This window comes from Hypanus sabinus, chromosome 11 (genome assembly GCF_030144855.1).
Source record: "Hypanus sabinus isolate sHypSab1 chromosome 11, sHypSab1.hap1, whole genome shotgun sequence".
NCBI lineage: Eukaryota > Metazoa > Chordata > Chondrichthyes > Myliobatiformes > Dasyatidae > Hypanus > Hypanus sabinus.
In genome coordinates this window covers 108,201,375-108,221,129 of record NC_082716.1, presented here as the reverse complement: position 1 = coordinate 108,221,129, position 19,755 = coordinate 108,201,375, and the positions used below count along the sequence as shown (strand labels likewise).

General features: G+C 43.7%; 2 protein-coding genes across 10 annotated transcripts in view; one reads left to right on the top strand and one right to left on the bottom strand.

Annotated features, from left to right (window-relative positions):
• The window catches only part of LOC132402268 (cytochrome P450 2C23-like), a 55,459-nt gene extending 52,765 nt beyond the window's left edge, over positions 1-2,694 (bottom strand). The window contains exon 1 of the mRNA XM_059985086.1: positions 2,374-2,694. Coding sequence (XP_059841069.1) covers positions 2,374-2,556 — 183 coding nt within the window. The 5' untranslated portion in view covers positions 2,557-2,694. The remainder of the gene's footprint in view (positions 1-2,373) is intronic.
• Positions 1-19,755, top strand: part of LOC132402265 (cytochrome P450 2C38-like) — a 265,261-nt gene that overhangs the window by 72,442 nt on the left and 173,064 nt on the right. For 7 of the 9 annotated variants that reach the window (XM_059985077.1, XM_059985081.1, XM_059985079.1 and 4 more), the window contains 3 exons: positions 4,148-4,214; positions 11,997-12,199; positions 18,843-19,005. The exons of 1 other annotated variant lie outside the window; for it this stretch is intronic. In XM_059985077.1, coding sequence (XP_059841060.1) covers positions 12,017-12,199; positions 18,843-19,005 — 346 coding nt within the window. In that variant the 5' untranslated portion in view covers positions 4,148-4,214; positions 11,997-12,016. Of the gene's footprint in view, positions 1-4,147; positions 4,215-11,996; positions 12,200-13,129; positions 13,258-18,842; positions 19,006-19,755 lie in introns of those variants that run through there. One more of the 9 variants, XM_059985083.1, reaches the window with a different exon arrangement.

The following is a 19,755-nucleotide window of genomic DNA, read 5'->3' as shown; positions in this document are numbered from 1 at the left end:
TGTCCCCTTCTCATTACTACCATCAGGGATGAGGTACAAGAGCATGAAGTTCCACACTCAGTGATTCTGGAATCCATCAGATTTCCATACTGTCCAAGAACACCATCCCACTATTCCGCTTTGCCACTATTTTTTGTTGTAACCTATAGTAATTTTTGGGTGGCGGTGTGCAGATATGTAGGTGTAAGGCACTCCTTCCAACCGTTGGCCTGCAGGTCACCCTTGGGCAAGTTGTAGCACCTGCTTGGCCGCCAGACCCTACCCCGCAGATCAGGGTCAAATGAAGCCATGTGAGCAAGTGGTTGATGGTCGTATGAGCAGCTGGTGCACATCAGAGGTGCTGGTTATGAGACACCAGGCAGACAACCTCTGAAGAGTATTGATAATGGCTGGGGCGGGGGGGGGGGGGTGTGGAATCACAGTCTTGTAAATACACTGCCCAGAACAAGGCAATGGCAAACAACTTCTGTAGAAAAAATTGCCAACAACAATCATGGTCATGGAGAAGACCATGATCATCCATGTCACAGGACATGGCACATAACAACTGAGTGACCGATTTTTATTTTGCGCACTGTACTGCTGCAATTTCACAGCGTACGTCAGTGATAATAAAACCTTGTACTGATGGTCAGTTCCAGAGTTTATAGCCTGAACTTCTGAAAACAAGTCTTGATTACTTCCTGATGGGCACAGGCTAACAATAAGTATAAAAATCATAGAGCAATATAGTGCAGACAGAGGCCTTTCAGCCCATTTTGTGGGCATCCATCCATGGTGCCCACCCTGATGGTCTCAATTTCCTGCATTTGGCACAAGCTCCACCCCTTCATGTACCTATCCAAATCTCAAATTGTACCTGTTTCAACCACTTCCTGCGGCAGCTCGTTCCCTTCACTCACCACCCGCTGTGTGGAAACTTTGCTCCTTTATTCAAGTGGTTAAAGCAATGGGCTAGAAATTCATTGGGGTTTCCAAAGTTCGAAGGACTATTATCAAAGTATATAGACATTATACAACTTTGAGATTTGTCTCCTTACAGGCAGCCACAAAACAAGAAACCCAAAAGAACTCACTTTAAAAACTCAGAACTAAAGTGAGTCCATGGACACGAAACCCGGACTTTGAACTTTGAAGTCTTCTGCACCTCAAAAACAAGATTATTCTCACTGACATATCGTGAAATTTGTTGTTTGACGACTGTAGTCTAGTACATTAAATTTACTATGTTACAGAAAGACATAAATATATTATTATAATAATATAGATTATATATAAATATTATATGTGATGTTGAATCTATCGGGTAGCAGAGTGGTCAGAGCAATGATCTACAGTACAGGTGACCTGTGTTTAATTCCTGCTGCTCCTGCCTGTAAGGAGTTTGTGCGTTCTCCCTGTGACCATGTCGGTTTCCTCTGGGTGCTCCAGTTTCCTCCCACAGTCCAAAGACGTACCAGTTGCTGGGTTAATCGTCCCATGATTAGGCTCGGGTTAAGTTGGGGATTGCTGGGCTGTGCCGGCTCAAAGGGCCATAGAGGCCTATTCCACACTTTATTTTAATCAATAAAGAAATAACATATATAATATTAGATATATATTATATATATATGGTAGCGGCCCACCCCAGTCTTTCCTGGTGGCCAGCTCTATTTATTGTTCTTGTTTCAAAATGCTTTCATGGCATTACGGTAGGGGGTCACACTGACTGTAACCGGGGTGTGTAATAATTACCTCCCCCGTTTGTATATGACTGAGGAGGTTTTCTGCCCGGGTCATAGCGCCCACTCGGTGTTTTTTTCTCAATAAAAATGGCTGTTGAATTAAAAGAGCTTTTCTCGTCTGTCATCATGGAACGAATACTCGTCGCGATATTACACTAAAATATCTAAATAAATAAATCAATAGTGCAGAAAGACAGCTGATAGTGAGGAACCGTTCGGAAATCTGATGGCGGAGGGGGAAGAAACTTCCTAATACATTCCGGCTGTCTTTTCGGACCTACTGTCAGTAATGAGAAGAGAACAGGAATCCTGCCAGTAAACGGTCCCCAGCAGTTGTGAACGTTGTGATTTCAGAATCAGGATCAGGTGGATCATCCCGGACATAATGCCACGAAATTTGTTGGTTTGCGGAAGCAGTGCAGTGGAAAATTACTGTTACAAAATATTAATAAATGGTTGCAAAAGAGGGATGATAGCGAGGTTCTAGTAATTTGATACCGTGATTTACAGGAAAAAAATCAGCCCTTACGCAACTTTAGCATGGCTGCTTCGGCGATTTCGTCAAAGAAAGCTGCTTCAAGTGGGGGAAGTATTTTTTTTACAAATTTATCTCTGTGTGTAATTTAAATAATACAGACGTTGTCCCTACCTTGATGAGGGATTTGTGGGGTGCTTTGAAATCCAGTTGGAACAGGTTGCCGACGATCGGGAGGGCAGGAGGACCCGGGGGAAGCCTGCCTTTCTGCCGCTGGTTGTTTTGAAAGAATCTCACCAGAAGCAGGACGCTCAATAAAACAACCAACAAAGTTGTCAGCGGTTCCCCAAAACTCATGGTGACAGAGTACGCAGATTCTGGAAAAGAAGCAAGAGAGGCTGTATCTCAAAATTCACAGTTGTACCACTTCCACCAGATTCAAACAGTGAACTACTCTTAAATTAAGGGCAATTGAAGTCCCGATTGAAGTTCACACTCGCTGACGGCTTTTATACATTTGGGTCAGTCTCATTACGGACCGCCCTTTGGAGTTCTTACCAATGCTTTATGTCAGTGGGCGTGAGTTATGTTCTCAACAAATAAAACTATCGAGAATTGTAATGGCTTTCAAATGGCTGACAATTCCGAATCACCTTCTTTGTAAGGTAAAAGCTCGGTAAACCAGACCCAAGCTGCTGAGAATTCCTCCGGCCATCGGCAGAATATATTGATTCTGTGCATTACGTCTGATTTAAGCTCCTTTTTACAGTTGAAAGTTCAAAGTAAAATTTATTATCAAAGCTCATATATGTCACAAAACACGACCTGAGACTCGTTTTCCTGTGGGGATAGTCAGCAAATCTACAGCATAGTAACTATAACGGGATCAATGAAAGATCAACCAGAGTGCAGAAGACAACAAACTGTGCAAATACAAATATAAATAAATAGCAATAACTAATGAGAAAATGGGATTATGAGATAAAGTGTCCTTAATGTGAGATTGTTGGTTGTGGGAACTTATCAATGATGGGGCAAGTGAGTGTAGTTATCCCCTTTTATTCAAGAACCTGATGATTGAGGGATAGTAACTGTTTTTGAACCTGGTGGTGCAAATCCTGAGTCTCTTGTACCTTCTACCTGATGGCAGCAGTGAGAAGAGATCATGGCCTGGGTGGTGGATGCTGATTTCCTACAACAGATACTGTTTTTTTCTTCTTAGATAGATTCATAGAAAAGTACAGCATAAAAACATGCCCTTCGGCCCATCTGGACCATGGCAAACTAGTTAAACTGCATACTGATGTCGACTTGCACCAGGCCCATAGACCTCCGTACCCCTGCCATCCACGTACCTATCCAAAAAACTCTTAAACATTGAAATCGAGGTCACATGCACCACTTGTGTTGGCAGACATGGATTCTGTCATTTTAATGAAGGGCTTAGACATCATAGACAAGTTATCAAATAAGATCCACCATCTGAACTGTTCAAAGGTTCATCTAATATTGGAGAATGTAAACAAAGTGAAATTTTTACTCTTCACAGACATCCACGAAACAAGGAAACCCCATGGAATGATAGAAACATCGAAGCCGCCAAACCCCGCAAACTCCTTTTGCAAAAGCACCGACCCCCCTCCTCCCCTCAACTCGCACCACCAGAAGCATCGACCACCCCCCCCACACAATGCGAGTAGCAAAGAGTCCATTGATCCAAGATCCATCAAACTACAGTTCACAAACCCACACTTCAGTATCTCAGCCAGGCTCTCCCCCCTCCCCTCACTCCCTCTACCCACCCCCCATCTGGTTACTGAACCATGAACTTGAAATCCCTATGTAGATTTTGGTGTCTTTAGTGTACACCCAGTGGCCACTTTACCTGTACACCGACTCACTAATTCACATATCTAATCTTTATCTTCATATCTTTAATGCCCTGTAGCAAGAAGTTTCAGGAACATAAAATCCAAGTAACCCAACTGTACTGGACAGGAACTTATTCTTCAAAGGTAAGAGGCTAAAAAGAATACACTCAGTGGCCACTTTATTAGGTATCTCAGGGAAGCATGGTAGTCTAGTGATTAGCATAACGCTTTACAATACAGCGACTCGGGTTCAGTTCCTGTCGCTGCCTGTAAGGTGTTTGTACATTCTCCCTGTGAATGTGGGGGTTCCTTCTGGGTGTTTTGGTTTCCACCCCACAGTCCAGAGACTTACTGGTTGGTAGATTAATTGGTCATTGTAAATTGATCCGTGATTAGGCTAGGATTAAATCGGGGGATTACTGGTTAGCGTGTCTCAAAAGGCCAGAAGGGCCTGTTCCACGCGGTATCTCAATAAATAAAGTGGCCACTGAGTTTGATGTTCGTGGTCTTCTGCCTCCGTAGCCCTTCCATTTCAATGTTGGACGAGTTGTGTATTCAGAGATGATCTTCTGCAAACCACTGTAGTAGCGTGAATTACTGTCGCCTTCCTGTCAACTTGAACCAGTCTCTCCATTCTCCTCTGACCTCTCTCATTAACAAGGCGATTTTGCCCACAGAATTGTCACTCACTGGATGTTTTTTTGTTCTTCACACCATTCTCTTCAAACTTTAAGGCAATATCATTAAGCAAGGGGCAGTGGACCCCATCGAACCCTTGCTGTGGCCTGTGTGTGAAAATCCCAGCATATCAGCAGTTTTAGAGCAAAACAACAATACAGGGACAAGATCCAGACACATCTCTCTACCAACAACACACGCAGCTTATGGCACACCATCGCAGACTTCAAAGCTAAGCCCAGTAGTGCCGTCAACATCACTGCCTCTCTCCCGGATGAGGTAATTCCTTTTAACGCTTGGTTCGATGTCGCCAACACTGAGCCCCTGAGGAGAGCTGCCAAAGCGACCTGCACCTTGGTCATCTCTGAGGCTGAGTGGACAGTCGCAAGGCTGCGGGACCAGAAGGCATCCCAGGGCGGGTATTCAGGATGTGTATGGCACTACTGGTAGGTGTGTTTGCAGACATTTTTAATCTCTCTTTCTCCCAGTGTAGAGTGCCCTCCTGCTTCAAAACATCCATGGTTGTCCCTGTACCCAAAAAGATCACGGTAACATATCTGAACAACTGGCATCCTGACGCACTCACCTCAATAAGTAAATGCTTCGAGAGACTGATCAAGGACTATATCTGCAGCAACTACCACCCACACTGGACCTCCCTACAATTCGTCTACCGACACAACCGATCAACAGATGACACAGTAGCCACAGCTCTACATACTGTCCTTACACATCTGGAGAAGAATTATGTGAGAATGCTGTTCTTGGACTACAGTTCAGCATTCAACACCATAATTCCATCCAGGCTTGACAAGAAGCTCAGAGACATTGGCCTTCACCCTGCCTTGTGCAGTTGGATCCTGGACTTCCTGTCAGATCACCAGCAGGTGCTAAGAGAGGGCTCCGTTACCTCTGCCCCCCGCCCCTCAACACAGATGCTCCTCAGAGCTGTATCTTAAGCCCCCTCCTTTACTCTCTGTATACCCATGACTGTGTTGCCACCCACAGTATCAATCCGCTAATTAAATTTGCTGATGGTACTACATTGATTGGGTTTATCTTATCTCAAATAATAACAAGGCAGTCGACAGAGAAGAAATCACCCTGTCACATTGGTATCAAGAAAACAATCTCTCCCTCAATGTCGCAAAAACAAAGGAGCTGGTTGTGTTCTGCAGGAGGAATGGAGACAGGCTAACCCCCATTGAAATCGATGGATCTGGGTTTGAGAGGGTGAACAGCTTTAAGTTCCTGGCATACACATCACCGAGGATCTCACGTGGTCTTTCTTGTACATACCAGCTGTGTGGTGAAAAAAGCACAGCAGCGCCTGTTTCACCTCAGACAGTTGAAGGGGTTTGGTATGGGTCTTCTAAGGACTTTCTACAGGGGCACAACTGAGAGCATCCTGACTGGCTGCATCACTGCCTGGAATGAGAATTGTACATCCCTCAGTCGTAGAACTCTGCAGAGAGTGGTGTGGATAGCCTAGCGCATCTCTAGATGTGAACTGCCTACTATTCAGGACACCTACAGTGACAGGTACATAAAAAGAGCCTGAAGGATCACTGGGGACCCTAATCACATCAACTATAGATGTTCCAGCTGCTACCATCCGGGAAATGGAACCGCGGCATAAAATCCAGGACAAGTAGGCTCCAGGACAGCTTCTTCCACCAGACCATCCAACTGATTAATTCACGCTGCTACAATTGTATTTCTATGCTGTATTGACGGTCCTGTTTTACATACCATTTATTACAAATTACTATAAATTTCACATTGCACATTTAGACAGAGACATAACAAAGATTTTTACTCCATGTATATGAAGGATGTAAGCAATAAATTCAATTCAATTCAATTTGATACTCAAATCACCTGTCTGGTACTAACAATCATTCCATAGTCAAAGTCACTTAGATCATATTTATTCCCCATTCGATGTTTCAACCGTCAGGTAATTGAACAAAATGAAACACCCTCACTTGATGCCCCCTGACCCCACCTTCCATCTCACCTGGTCTCATCTATCACCTGCTGGCTTGTACTTCTCCCCTTCCCTTCACCGTCTTATTCTGCCTTCTGCTCCTACCTTTTCAGTCCTGATGAAGGGTATTGGGCTGATACATTCATTCCCCTCCATAGATACTGCCTGACCTGCTGAGTTCCACCAGCATTTTGTGCTCGTTGTTCCCTTTCTTCCTGAAATGAACAATAATGGGGTTATGAAGTATTGTTGACACAGAATTACACTCACTTTCCCCCTCATTGAGATGGTCCCACAACCAATGTTCTCACTTGAGGATTCTTTATTTCATTGTTTCACGTTCTTGTTATTTATTGCTATCATTTATATTTGCATTGTACTCAATGTCAGTACAACCAGAGAACAGGCTGTGGACAGAAAGAGTAAGACGAGGGAACATACACCACATCCTCCAAATGCATTGACAGAAAGAGAAATTATTCGAATGCAGGGACCTTCCTTTGGGAGCAGTGAGCAAGAGGAAGAGAGGGAGAGAGAGGCTGTCAGATGTAAACACCTTCCTTTGGGAGCAGTGAGTGAGAGGGAGAGAGAAATCGTCACATGTGGACATCCTCCTCCGGCAGCCGCAAACCAGAGGCTGGTAGGCGGTGTTGAACACTCGCTTGCCTTCTGCACTCGCCTCAGTGATGTCAATCTTCCTCTGTGCTTTAATCAATGAGATCGGCAAGAAATGGAGTCAATCATGGGCTCACTCATGCCCCATCTCCAGGTTTCTTGGCCTCCAGGCCACACAATCTGTTCGAAACCTCACCGAACTCCTTTGGAGGCAGCAAAGCACCAGATCACTGCATCTGCCCAGAAACACACCATCAAAATGCAGATCACAGGCTCCAATAGTGGATGAATTGTATCTGAAAGAAAAAGAAGATGTAAAAGTAGTGATACAAGTAGCTTCATGACCTGTTTGAAGGATGTTACCTTTGGTTGTGCTGTTCACTGATGCCACCTTCTTTAAACAGAAATACTGATCCATATTGGGCTCATGTGTCCAATTTTTTCTCCAGTAATTGATTCATCGTGTCACTGTATCCATTATAAAACTGAAATAAAATAGTAAGATTACAATGGTGTTCCCAATGGATTTATGATGATCTCTCAGATATCGGTGAGGCCCAACATAGATTGGGAGACCACTCCACAAAGAACCTTTGCATCGTCCACCAGAAAAAGCGAGATCTCCTGGTGGCCATTCATTTCAATTCTACTTCACATTCTCATTCTGACGTGACGGTACATCACCATCATCCTGTTGCCAGGATGAGGACACACCCGGATTGGAAGAGCAGCACCTTATATTCCGTCTGGATAGCTTCCAACCTGATGGCATGAACGTCGATTTCTCAAACTTCTGGTAATGGCCACCCCCCCCACCCCTCCATTCACCATTCTCCAATCCCATTTCCCTCTCTCACCTTATCTCCTTACTTGCCCATCACCTCCCTATGGTGCTCCTCCCCCTTTCTTCCAGGGTCTTCTGTCCTCTCCTATCAGATTCCCCCTTCTCCAGCCTTCTATCTCTTTCACCAATCAGCTTCCCAGCTCTTTACTTCACCCATCCCCCTCTCCCAGTTTCACCTGTCACCTCGTACTTCTTGTCCCCCCCCCCCACCTCCTTACTCTGATTTCTCATCTTTCTTTCCACTCTCTGTCTCATTGGAATGTACTTATGCAGAACTCCACGCAAATATCGCCTAAACATTTGCCGCATTTCTGCCATACATTTTCCTGAGAACATCTGTTCCTAATTTATGCTTCCAACTTTTTGCCTGATAGCCTCATATTTCCCCTTACTTCAATTAAACGCCTTCCTAACTTGTCTGTTCCTATCCCTCTCCAATGCTATGGTAAAGGAGATAGAATTATGATCACTATCTCCAAAATGCTCTCCCACTGGAAGATTTAACACCTGATCAGATTCATTTCCCAATACCAAATCAAGTACAGTCTCTCCTCTTGTAGGCTTATCTACATACTGTGTCAAGAAACTTTCTTGAACACACTTAACAAACTCCACCCCATCTGAACCCCTTATTCTAGGGAGATGCCAATCGATATTTGGGAAATTAAAATCTCCTATCGCAACAACCCTGTTATTATTACTCCTTTCCAGAATCTGTCTCCCTATCTGCTCCTCGATGTTCCTGTTACTATTGGGTGGTCTATAAAAAACACCCAGAAGAGTTATTGACCCCTTCCTGTTCCTAACTTCCACCCACAGAGACTCAGTAGACAATCCAGCCATGACTTCCTCCTTTTCTGCAGCCGTGACACTATCTCTGATCAACAATGCCACGCCCCCACCTCTTTTGCCTCCCTCCATGTCCTTTCTGAAACAGCTAAGCCTGGCACTTGAAGTAAACATTCCTGCCCCTGAGCCATCCAAGTCTCTGTAATGGCCACCACATCATAGTTAAGTTGGGCATTGCCAGGCTCTGTGGCTCAAAGGGCTAGAAGGGCCTATTCCACACTGCATTTCAAGAAGTAAGGTGCATCGAAACGGCAGGGCCCAGGTCTGAGAGTGACAAACGACCTGAGGTTTGGATGATATAGGTACTGGGCCAGGTTGAAAAGGTCACGGTGTCAGGGCCGGAGATTGAAAAGGTCAGGGTGTCGGGGCTGGAGGCGAGGGACAGGCTGGTTCAGCTCGCTGTTCCACAAGGTTTACCCATCTCTGTGCTGAATTGAGGCTGAAATGGGCTCCTGTATCGGCTGCTGTGATGACTGGCTTTGTGGCTGTGGACTCACTTTCACAAACTTCAATTCTGAATTTTACTTGCTTACTTTTATTGTTTGCACCATTTGTTTTTTTCTGCACGTTGGGTGTTTGACAGCCTTTTTTGAAATGGGTTCATTCAGGTTTAGTTGTTTTGTGGCTGCTTGTAGGGAGATGAATCTTAAAGTTGTATATAATATACATATTTTGATAATAAATATACTTTGAACTTTAGCATAACAAATATCTGGAACTCCACCAGCTTTCCCACACTCATATTTTGAGGCTACTCCTCACTAGTATATACAGTCTCCCCACAGTATGTCACCATACACAACCTTGAGATTCATTTTCTTGTGGGGATACTCAATAAAATAATAATAACCATAACGGAATCACATCAAATTGGGCATTCAACCAGAGTACAGAAGACAACAAACTGTTCAAATACAAACAGAAAGAAATAATAATAATAATGATAAATAAACAATAAGTATTGGGAACATGAGATGGAGGGTCCTTGAAAATGAGTCCATAGGTCATGGTGTGGCGACCCATTTCCTGGCACATCCGAACCGACTCACAATTAGATAGCCTACGGGGGTTTGCGAGCACAGAGCTTTGGAGCCTCTGCGCCATGGGGGGGAGGTTGAGGGAGGCTTAAAAGTGAGGCTGAAGATTTCGAATAAAGTTTTTTCCTTCGACTGCAGTTACCGACTCCGTGTCGTAATTTTAGCGCTGCGTGTAGCACACCTCTATAATGGGTACATTTCAATGATGGAGCAAGTTGAGTGGCCCACAGCCACAGCCTCGTGTTCTTCTTGGGACCTATCACCTCCCTCTTTGTCACTTCCCTTTCTTCCATGGTCTTCTATCAGATTCCCCCTTCTCCAGCTCTTTATCCCTTTCACCAATCTACTTCCTAGCTCTTTACTTCACCCTTCCCCCTCTCCTGGTTTCACCTGTCACCTTGTACTTCTTCCTCCCCCACCCCACCTCCTTACTCTGATTTCTCATCTTTCTTTCCAGTCCTGATGAAGGGTCTTGGCCCAAAATCTCAACAGTTTATACATTCATGCTGCCTGGCCTGCTGAGTTCCTCCAGCATTTTGTGTGTGTTGCTTTGAGTGAAGTTATCTCCTTTGTTTCAAGAACCTGCTGGGTGAGGGGTAGTAACTGTCCCGAGGCTCCAGTACCTTCTTCCTGATGGCAGCAGCGAGAAGAGAGCATGTCCTGGGGAGGGTGGTGTTGTCCCTGATGATGGATGCTGCTTGCCTGCGGCAATGTTTTATGTAGGTGTGTTCAATGGTGGGGAGGGCTTTACCTGTGATGGACCGGGCTGTGTTCTGTATCTTATTGTGGTTTTTGTTGCAGTGCCTCAGAGCTGGAGTAACAATTATTTCGTTTGCCTTTACACATGTTCTGGAAATGACATTAAACAATCTTGACAGCAATCAGAGGGTGGAGGAACCCAGGAGAAGCCTGCCTCTCCACTGCCGCTGCTGGTGAACGTGCAAAACATGCCTCATATCCTGGTATGAGACACCAATGCCTTTGAACAGAAAAGTCATGCAAAAGGTAGTGGATTTGGCCCAGTCCATCACGGGTAAAGCCTCCCCCCAACTATTGAGTATATCTACATGAAATGCTGTTGTAGGAAATCAGCATCCATCAACAGAGATCCTCACCACCCAGGACACGATCCCTTCTCACTGCTGCCATCAGGTAGAAGGTACAAGAGACTCAGGATTTGCACCACCAGGTTCTAAAACAGTTACTATCCCTCAATCATCACGTTCTTGAATAAAAGGGGATAACTACACTCACTTGCCCCGTCATTGATAAGTTCCCACAACCAACAATCTCACATTAAGGACTCTTTATCTCATAATCCCATTTTCTCATTAATTATTGCTATTTATTTATATTTGTATTTGCACAGTTTGTTGTCTTCTGCACTCTGGTTGATCTTTCATTGATCCCGTTATAGTTACTATGCTGTAGATTTGCTGACTATCCCCACAGGAAAACGAGTCTCAGGTCGTGTTTTGTGACATAGATGAGCTTTGATAATAAATTTTACTTTGAACTTTCAACTGTAAAAAGGAGCTTAAATCAGACGTAATGCACAGAATCAATATATTCTGCCGATGGCCGGAGGAATTCTCAGCAGCTTGGGTCTGGTTTACCGAGCTTTTACCTTACAAAGAAGGTGATTCGGAACTGTCAGCCTTTTGAAGGTCATTTCAATTCTCGATAGTTTTATTTGTTGAGAACATAACTCACGCCCACTGACATAAAGCCGGGTAAGAACTCCAAAGGGCGGTCCGTAATGAGACTGACCCAAATGTATAAAAGTCGTCAGCGAGTGTGAACTTCAATCGGGACTTCAATGCCCTTAATTTAAGGGTAGTTCACTGTTTGAATCTGGCGAAAGTGGTACAACTGTGAATTTTGAGATACAGTCTCTCTTGTTTCTTTTCCAGAATCTGCGTACTCTGTCACCATGAGTTTTGGGGAACCGCTGACAACTTTGTTGGTTGTTTTATTGAGCGTCCTGCTTCTGGTGAGATTCTTTCAAAACAACCAGCGGCAGAAAGGCAGGCTTCCCCCGGGTCCTCCTGCCCTCCCGATCATCGGCAACATTCTCCAACTGGATTTCAAAGCACCCCACAAATCCCTCATCAAGGTAGGGACAACGTCTGTATTATTTAAATTATACACAGAGTGATGCACCATCAATAACTCCAGGAGACTGGAAGTGAACGATAGGCTTTTATTAACAGTGAAAAGGGAGCACGGCATCTCGGAGACTGAGGGAGGAGCAGTGCATCAATCGCCTTTATACCGGGGTCTGTGGGAGGAGCCACAGGAGCAGTCAGCGGAGGGGCGTGTCCAGATGGGTATACATAGTTTACCACACAGAGATAAAATTAAAAAAAAAGTTCCCCCACATGACTAACACAAACAGAATGCTGGTGGAACGCGGCAGGCCAGGCAGCATCTATAGGAAGAAGTACAGTCGACGTTTTGGGCCGAGACCCTTCGTCAGGACTAACTAATATATAACATATATGGCCCGAAACGTCGACTGTAACTTCTCCCTGTAGATGCTGCCTGGCCTGCTGTGTTCCACCAGCATTTTGTGTGTGTTGCTTGAATTTCCAGTGTCCCCCACATGAGGCAGCTTTCTTTGACAAAATCGCCGAAACAGCCATGCTAAAGTTGCGTAAGGGCTGATTTTTTTCTGTACATCACGGTATCAAATTACTAGACCATCGTTATTATCCCTTTTTTGGAACCATTTATTAATATTTTGTAAGAGTAATTTTCCACTGCAATGCTTCTGCAAACCAACAAATTTCGTGGCATTATGTCCAGGATGATCCACCTGATTCTGATTCTGAAATCACAATGTCCAAAACTGCTGGGGACAGTTTACTGGCAGGATTCCTGTTCTCTTCTCATTACTGACAGTAGGTCCGAAAAGACAGCCGGAATGTATTAGGAAGTTTCTTCCCCCTCCGCCACCAGATTTCCGAACGGTTCCACACTATCAGCTGTCTTTCTGCACTATTGATTTATTTATTTAGATATTTTAGTGTAATATCGCGGCGAGTATTCGTTCCATGATGACAGACGAGAAAAGCTCCTTTAACTCAACAGCCATTTTTATTGAGAAAAAAACACCGAGTGGACGCTATGACCCGGGCAGAAAACCTCCTCAGTCATATACAAACAGGGGAGGTAATTATTACACACCCCGGTTACAGTCAGTGTGACCCCCCCACTGTAATGGCAAGAAAGCATTTTGAAACAAGAACAATAAATAGTGCTGGCCACCAGGAAAGACTGGATGGACCGTCGACCAAACCCACCCACCCCACGCTACTATATATATATATAATATATATCTAATATATGTGTTATTTATTGATTAATTTAAATGGAGTGTGGAATAGGCCTCTATGGCCCTTTGAGCCATGCTGCCCAGCAATCCCCCAACTTAATGCTAGCCTAATCATGGGACGATTAACCCAGCAACTGGTACGTCTTTGGACTGTGGGAGGAAACTGGAGCACCCAGAGGAAACCGACATGGTCACAGGGAGAACGCACAAACTCCTTACAGGCAGGAGCAGCAGGAATTAAACACAGGTCACCTGTACTGTAGATCATTGCTCTGACCACTCTGCTACCCGATAGATTCAACATCACATATAATATTTATATATAATCTATATTATTATAATAATATATTTATGTCTTTCTGTAACATAGTAAATTTAATGTACTAGACTACAGTTATCAAACAACAAATTTCATGACATGTCAGTGATAATAAACCTGTTTTTGAGGTGCAGAAGACTTCAAAGTTCAAAGTCCGGGTTTCGTGTCCATGGACTCACTTTAGTTCTGAGTGCTGTTTGCTTGCGTTTCTTGTTCACACAATTTGATTTCCTTTTTCCCTCTCCGCTTGTGTTTGTTGGATTTTTTAAAGTGAGTTCTTTTGTGTTTCTTGTTCAGTGGCTGCCTGTAAGGAGACAAATCTCAAAGTTGTATAATGTCTATATACTTTGATAATAGTCCTTCGAACTTTGGAAACCCCAATGAATTTCTAGCCCATTGCTTTAACCACTTGAATAAAGGAGCAAAGTTTCCACACAGCGGGTGGTGAGTGAAGGGAACGAGCTGCCGCAGGAAGTGGTTGAAACAGGTACAATTTGAGATTTGGATAGATACATGAAGGGGTGGAGCTTGTGCCAAATGTAGGAAATTGAGACCATCAGGGTGGGCACCATGGATGGATGCCCACAAAATGGGCTGAAAGGCCTCTGTCTGCACTATATTGTGCGATGACTTTTATACTTATTGTTAGCCTGTGCCCATCAGGAAGTAATCAAGACTTGTTTTCAGAAGTTCAGGCTATAAACTCTGGAACTGACCATCAGTACGAGGTTTTATTATCACTGACATATGCTGTGAAATTGGTTGTGGCAGCAGTACAGTGCACAAAATAAAAATCTCTCACTCAGTCGTTATGTGCTATGTCCTATGACGTGGATAGGACATGACTATGATTATTGTTGGTAAATTTTTCTGCAGAAGTTGTTTGCCATTGCCTTCTTCTGGGCAGTTATCCCCAAGCCATTATCATAGAAACATAGAAAACCTCCAGCACAATACATGTCCTTTGGCCCACAAAGCTGTGCCGAACATGCCTCTACCTTAGAACCACCTAGGCTTTAGCCATAGCCCTCTATTTTTCTTGTTTGTAATTTATTTTTTTATTGCAGTTCATCATCAAACAAACAAAAAAATAAGATGTATTTCAGACATTGTACATATATATCATATAATCATATATGTCACAAATCTCCAGATAGTATTTATCTGAGGTATACACTTATAGAAAAGAGTGGAAAGAAAAAAACAAGCAAAAGGAAAAAACTATGTACAAGTAGGGAGTGATCTTTTTTTTTACAAGATATTCATCCATTTATGAGAATAAAGTCAGGCCTATGTGGCATTATGTAGTTAAAACATTTTTCCCCAGTATGAATCAAATTGTTTCAGCTTATGATTAACAAATGCTGTTATCGTCTCCATTTTGTAAATGTCCATTGTAATTTCCATCCATGCATTTAAAGTTGGGCTCTCCTTTGATAACCATTTCCTAGTAAGAGTCTTTTTACCAGCCACCAACAGTATATTCATTAAATATTTATCTCTCTTCAACCATTCTTGAGGTATATATTCAAAATATCTTGTCTTACTCTCTAAGGGTATTTCACATTTAAAGATGTCTTGTAGGGCATTGTGTATCCCCCTCCAATATTTTTTGATAACAGGGCAGTCCCAAAAAATATGATAATTATTTGTATTTTGATTTCCACAATTTCTCCAGCAAACAGGGAGGTTACTGTCATAACGGGATTTCTGAGAAGGTATAATAAAATAGCTTATCAAGTTCTTCCATCCGAACTCCCTCCATTTTTGTGAACTGGTACACTTCCATTGATATCTCCATATTGTTGTCCATTCTTCCTCAGATATAATTATCCCTCCTAGCCATCCTGGAGTCTCTTAAAAGAACTTATTGTATCCGCCTCCACTACCGCCATTGGCAGCCCATTCCACACACTCACCACTCTCTGCATAAAACAAAAAGCTTACCCCTGACATCTCTTCTGTACCTACTTCCAAGCACCTTAAAACTCTTGTGCTAGCCATTTCAGCCCTGGGGAAAAGCCTCTGACTATCTACATGATCAATGCCTTTCATTATCTTGTACACCTCCATCAGGTCATCTCTCATCCTCCATCGCTCCAAGGAGAAAAAGTCAAGTTCTCTCAACCTACTCTCATAAGGCATGGTCCCCAATCCAGGCAACATCCTTGTAAGTCTCCTCTGCACCCTTTCTATGGTTTCCACATCCTCCCTGTAGTGAGGCAACCAGAACTGAGCTCAGTACTCCAAGTGGGGTCTGACCAGGGTCCTATATAGCTGTAACATTACGCCTCAGCTCTGAAACTCGGTCCCATGATTGATGAAGGCCAATGCACCATATGCCTTCTTAACCATAGAGTCAACCTGCATAGCAGATTCGAGTCTCCTATAGACTCGGACCCCACGATCCTTCTGATCCTCCACACTGCCAAGAGTCTTACCATTAATGTTATATTCTGCCATCATATTTGACCTCCTAAAATGAACCACCTCACACTTAACTGGGTTGAACTCCATTTGCCACTTCTCAGTCCAGTTTTGCATCTTATCATTGTCCCATTGAAACCTCTGACAGCTCTCCACACTATCCACAACACCTCCCACCTTTGTGTCTTCAGCAACTTTACTAACCCATCCCTCCACTTCCTCTTCCAGGTCATTTATAAAAATCACAAAGGGTAGGGTTACCAGAACAGATCCCTGAGGCACACCACTGGTCACTGGCCTCCATGCATAATATGACCCGCCTACAACTACTCTTTGCCTTCTGTGGGTTAACCAGTTCTGGATCCACAGAACAATGTCCATTTGGATCCAATGCCTCTTTATCTTCTCAATAAGCCTTGCATGCGGTGCCTTATCAAATGTCTTGCTAAAATCCAGTTACAGTACATCTACAGCTCTACCTTCATCAATCTGTTTAGTCACATCCTCAGAAAATTTAATCAGGCTCGTAAGGCATGAACTGCCTTTGATAAAGCCATGCTGACTATTCCTAATCATATTATGCCTCTCCAAATGTTCACAAATCCTGCCTCTCAGGATCTTCTCCATCAACTTACCAACCATTGAGGTAAGACTCACTGGCCTATAATTTCCTGGGGTATCCCTACTCCCTTTCTTGAATAAGGGAACAACATCCGCAACCCTCCAATCCTCCGGAACCTCTCCCTACCTCATTGATGATGCAAAGATCATTGCCAGAGACTCAGCAATCTCCTCCCTCGCTTCCCACAGTAGCCTGGGGTACATCCCAACCAGTCCTGGTGACTTATCCAATTTGATGCTTTCTAAAAGGTCCAGCACATCCTCTTCCTTAATATCTGCATGCTTAAGCTTTTCAGTCAGCTGTAAGTCATCCCTACTGTCACCAAGATCAATACTCTTCAGAGATTGTCTGCCTGGTGTCACACAACCAGGACTTGTGATGTGCACCAGCTGCTCATACGATCATCCACCACTTGCTCACATGGCTTCATTTGACCCTGATCCGGGGGGTAGGGTCTGGCAGCCAAACAGGTGCTACAACTTGCCCAAGGGTGACCTGCAGGCTAGTGGAAGGAAGGAGAGCCTTACACCTCCTTTGGTAGGGATGTATCTGCACACCACCACCCAAAAAGTACTAAAGGTTACAAAAAAAATAGTGCCAAGAAGGAAGAGTGGGATGGTGTTCTTGGACAGTATGGAAATCTGATGGATTCTGGAATCACTGAATGTGGAACTTCATGCTCTTGTACCTCATCCCTTACAGTAGTAATGAGAAGGGGACATGTCCCAGATGGGGAGAGTCCTTAATGATAGACACTGCCTTCCTGAGGTATTAACTGTTGAAGATGTCCTCCAAGGTGGGAAAGCCAGTGTCCATGATGATAGTTATGAGAAGAGGGTATGTCCAGTATTGTGAGGGTCCTTAATGATGGATGCTGCCTTCCTGAGATATCAATTTTTGAGGGTGTTAATGTCTGCTCCAAGTGGCACAGAACTTTGGTCATCAGTTCTAATAGTTCCAGTGGTTCAGTGGGTAGCTCTGCATCACTTTGAGATACAAGAGCTTGCAGATGCTTGTATCTAGAGGATCTCAGTGGGTCACAGAGTGTCTGCAGAGGGAACTGGACAATGAATGTTTCAAATCGAGAGCCTTCATGTGGACTGTCCATTTCCTTCACTACCTGACCCACTGATTTCCTCCAGCATTTGTTCATTCTCTCCAAGAATGTGTGAGTTTCCTCAGGGTGCTCCATTCTCCTCCCACACACATTCCAAAGGCGTACGGGTTAGTAAGTTGTGAACATGCTATGTTGGTGCCAGAAGCATGGTAACAGTGGCGATTTGCCCCCGGCACATCCTTGTACTGTGCTGGTCAGATTTCATATGAATTTATTCAACACGTGTACATCAAAACACTAAGTGAAATGCATCATTTACATTAACAACTATCACAATCTATGGATTTGTTGTAGACATCCCATGAGTGTCACCACACATTCACACACCAATTCGGGTTGGACGTTGACACAAGCAACACATTTTGCTGTTTTGATGTTTCAATGTACAATACAGTGCAAAAGCTTTAGACACATACTGTACGTATGGCCAGGGTCCCTAAGACTTCTGCACAGTACTGTAGTGATTTTATGTATTGCACTGCACTGATGCCGCAAAAAGAGAAGAAATTTCATGACATACATCAGTGATGATAACCTGGTTCTGTTATGGGTCTCAATTCTGGGCTGAGAGTCGGAAAGGGGAGTCACAGTTGGGAAAAGGGGAAGGAAGAGGGGATGGTGTGGGAAGCACCAGAGGAACATTCTATAATGATCAATAAACCAATTGTTTGGAATCAGATTACCTTGCCTGGGGCCTCAAGGGTGGAAGCATCTGCACCCATGCCACCCTTCGCCCCTGGCACTCCCTCTCTGCCACCCGTCGCAGGGTACAAACTCTCTCCACTCCACATTGACCAATACAGTATTGTACCTAGGCAGCTCGTTCTCCTAAAGGAATATAGTATGGTCTTATCTCTCCTCTAGCTAAATTGATTGACGAACATCATATAGAGTACAAGATATTAAAAAACAATATATATCCCTTGTATCCCCACAGCTGAGTGAGTGGTATGGCCCTGTGTTCACCTTCTGGTTCGACAGCTGCCCTGCGGTGGTGGTGTGTGGTGCCGAAGCGATGAGAGAGGCCCTGATTGGCCACGGGAATGACTTCAGTGGCCGATATCTCATCCCTGTCATCAAAAAAGTCTCAGACGGCTATGGTAAGAGAATTTTTAATTTAACTCGAGTTATTTTGTTGCTGCCTCCGCTCTCTTGAAATCTGAATATTTTGTTATTTATACATTTGGGGCTGTTAATGCTGCTGAAGGAGATGGTGCTTGTTGGTCCTTCTTAGTTATAATTTTAATTTATTATTTAGAAATAAACAGGGACTTTGTGCTCAAGTAGCTGCACCGCCCAGATACTGGGCTAATCACAGGACAATTTACAATGACCAATTAATAGGGCTGCAGAAATGTACAGCACAAAACAGGCCCTTTGGCCCTTCTTGTCAATACCAACACATTTAAACTGCCTATTCCCATGGATTTGCACCTGGACCATAGCCCTCAGTAACTCTACCACACATGTACCTATCCAAAGTTCTCTTAAATGTTGAAATTGAACTTGCACACACCACTTGCGCTGACAGCTCATTCCACACTCTTCCGACCCTCTGACAAAAGAGGTTTCCTTTCATGTTCACCTTAAACTTTCCACTTTCACCCTTAACCAATGACATGTAATTGTAGTCCCACCCAATCTCAGGTGAAAAGCCCACTTGCATTTTTTTTCTATTTATATCCCTCATTATTTTATGTATCTCTGTTAAATCTCCTCTCAATCTTCTACTTTTCAAAAATATAATTCCTAACCTATTGAATCTTTCCATATAACTCGGGTCCTCCAGTTCTGGCAACGTTCTGGCTTGTAATTTTCTCTATACTTGTTCAATCGTATTTATATCTTTA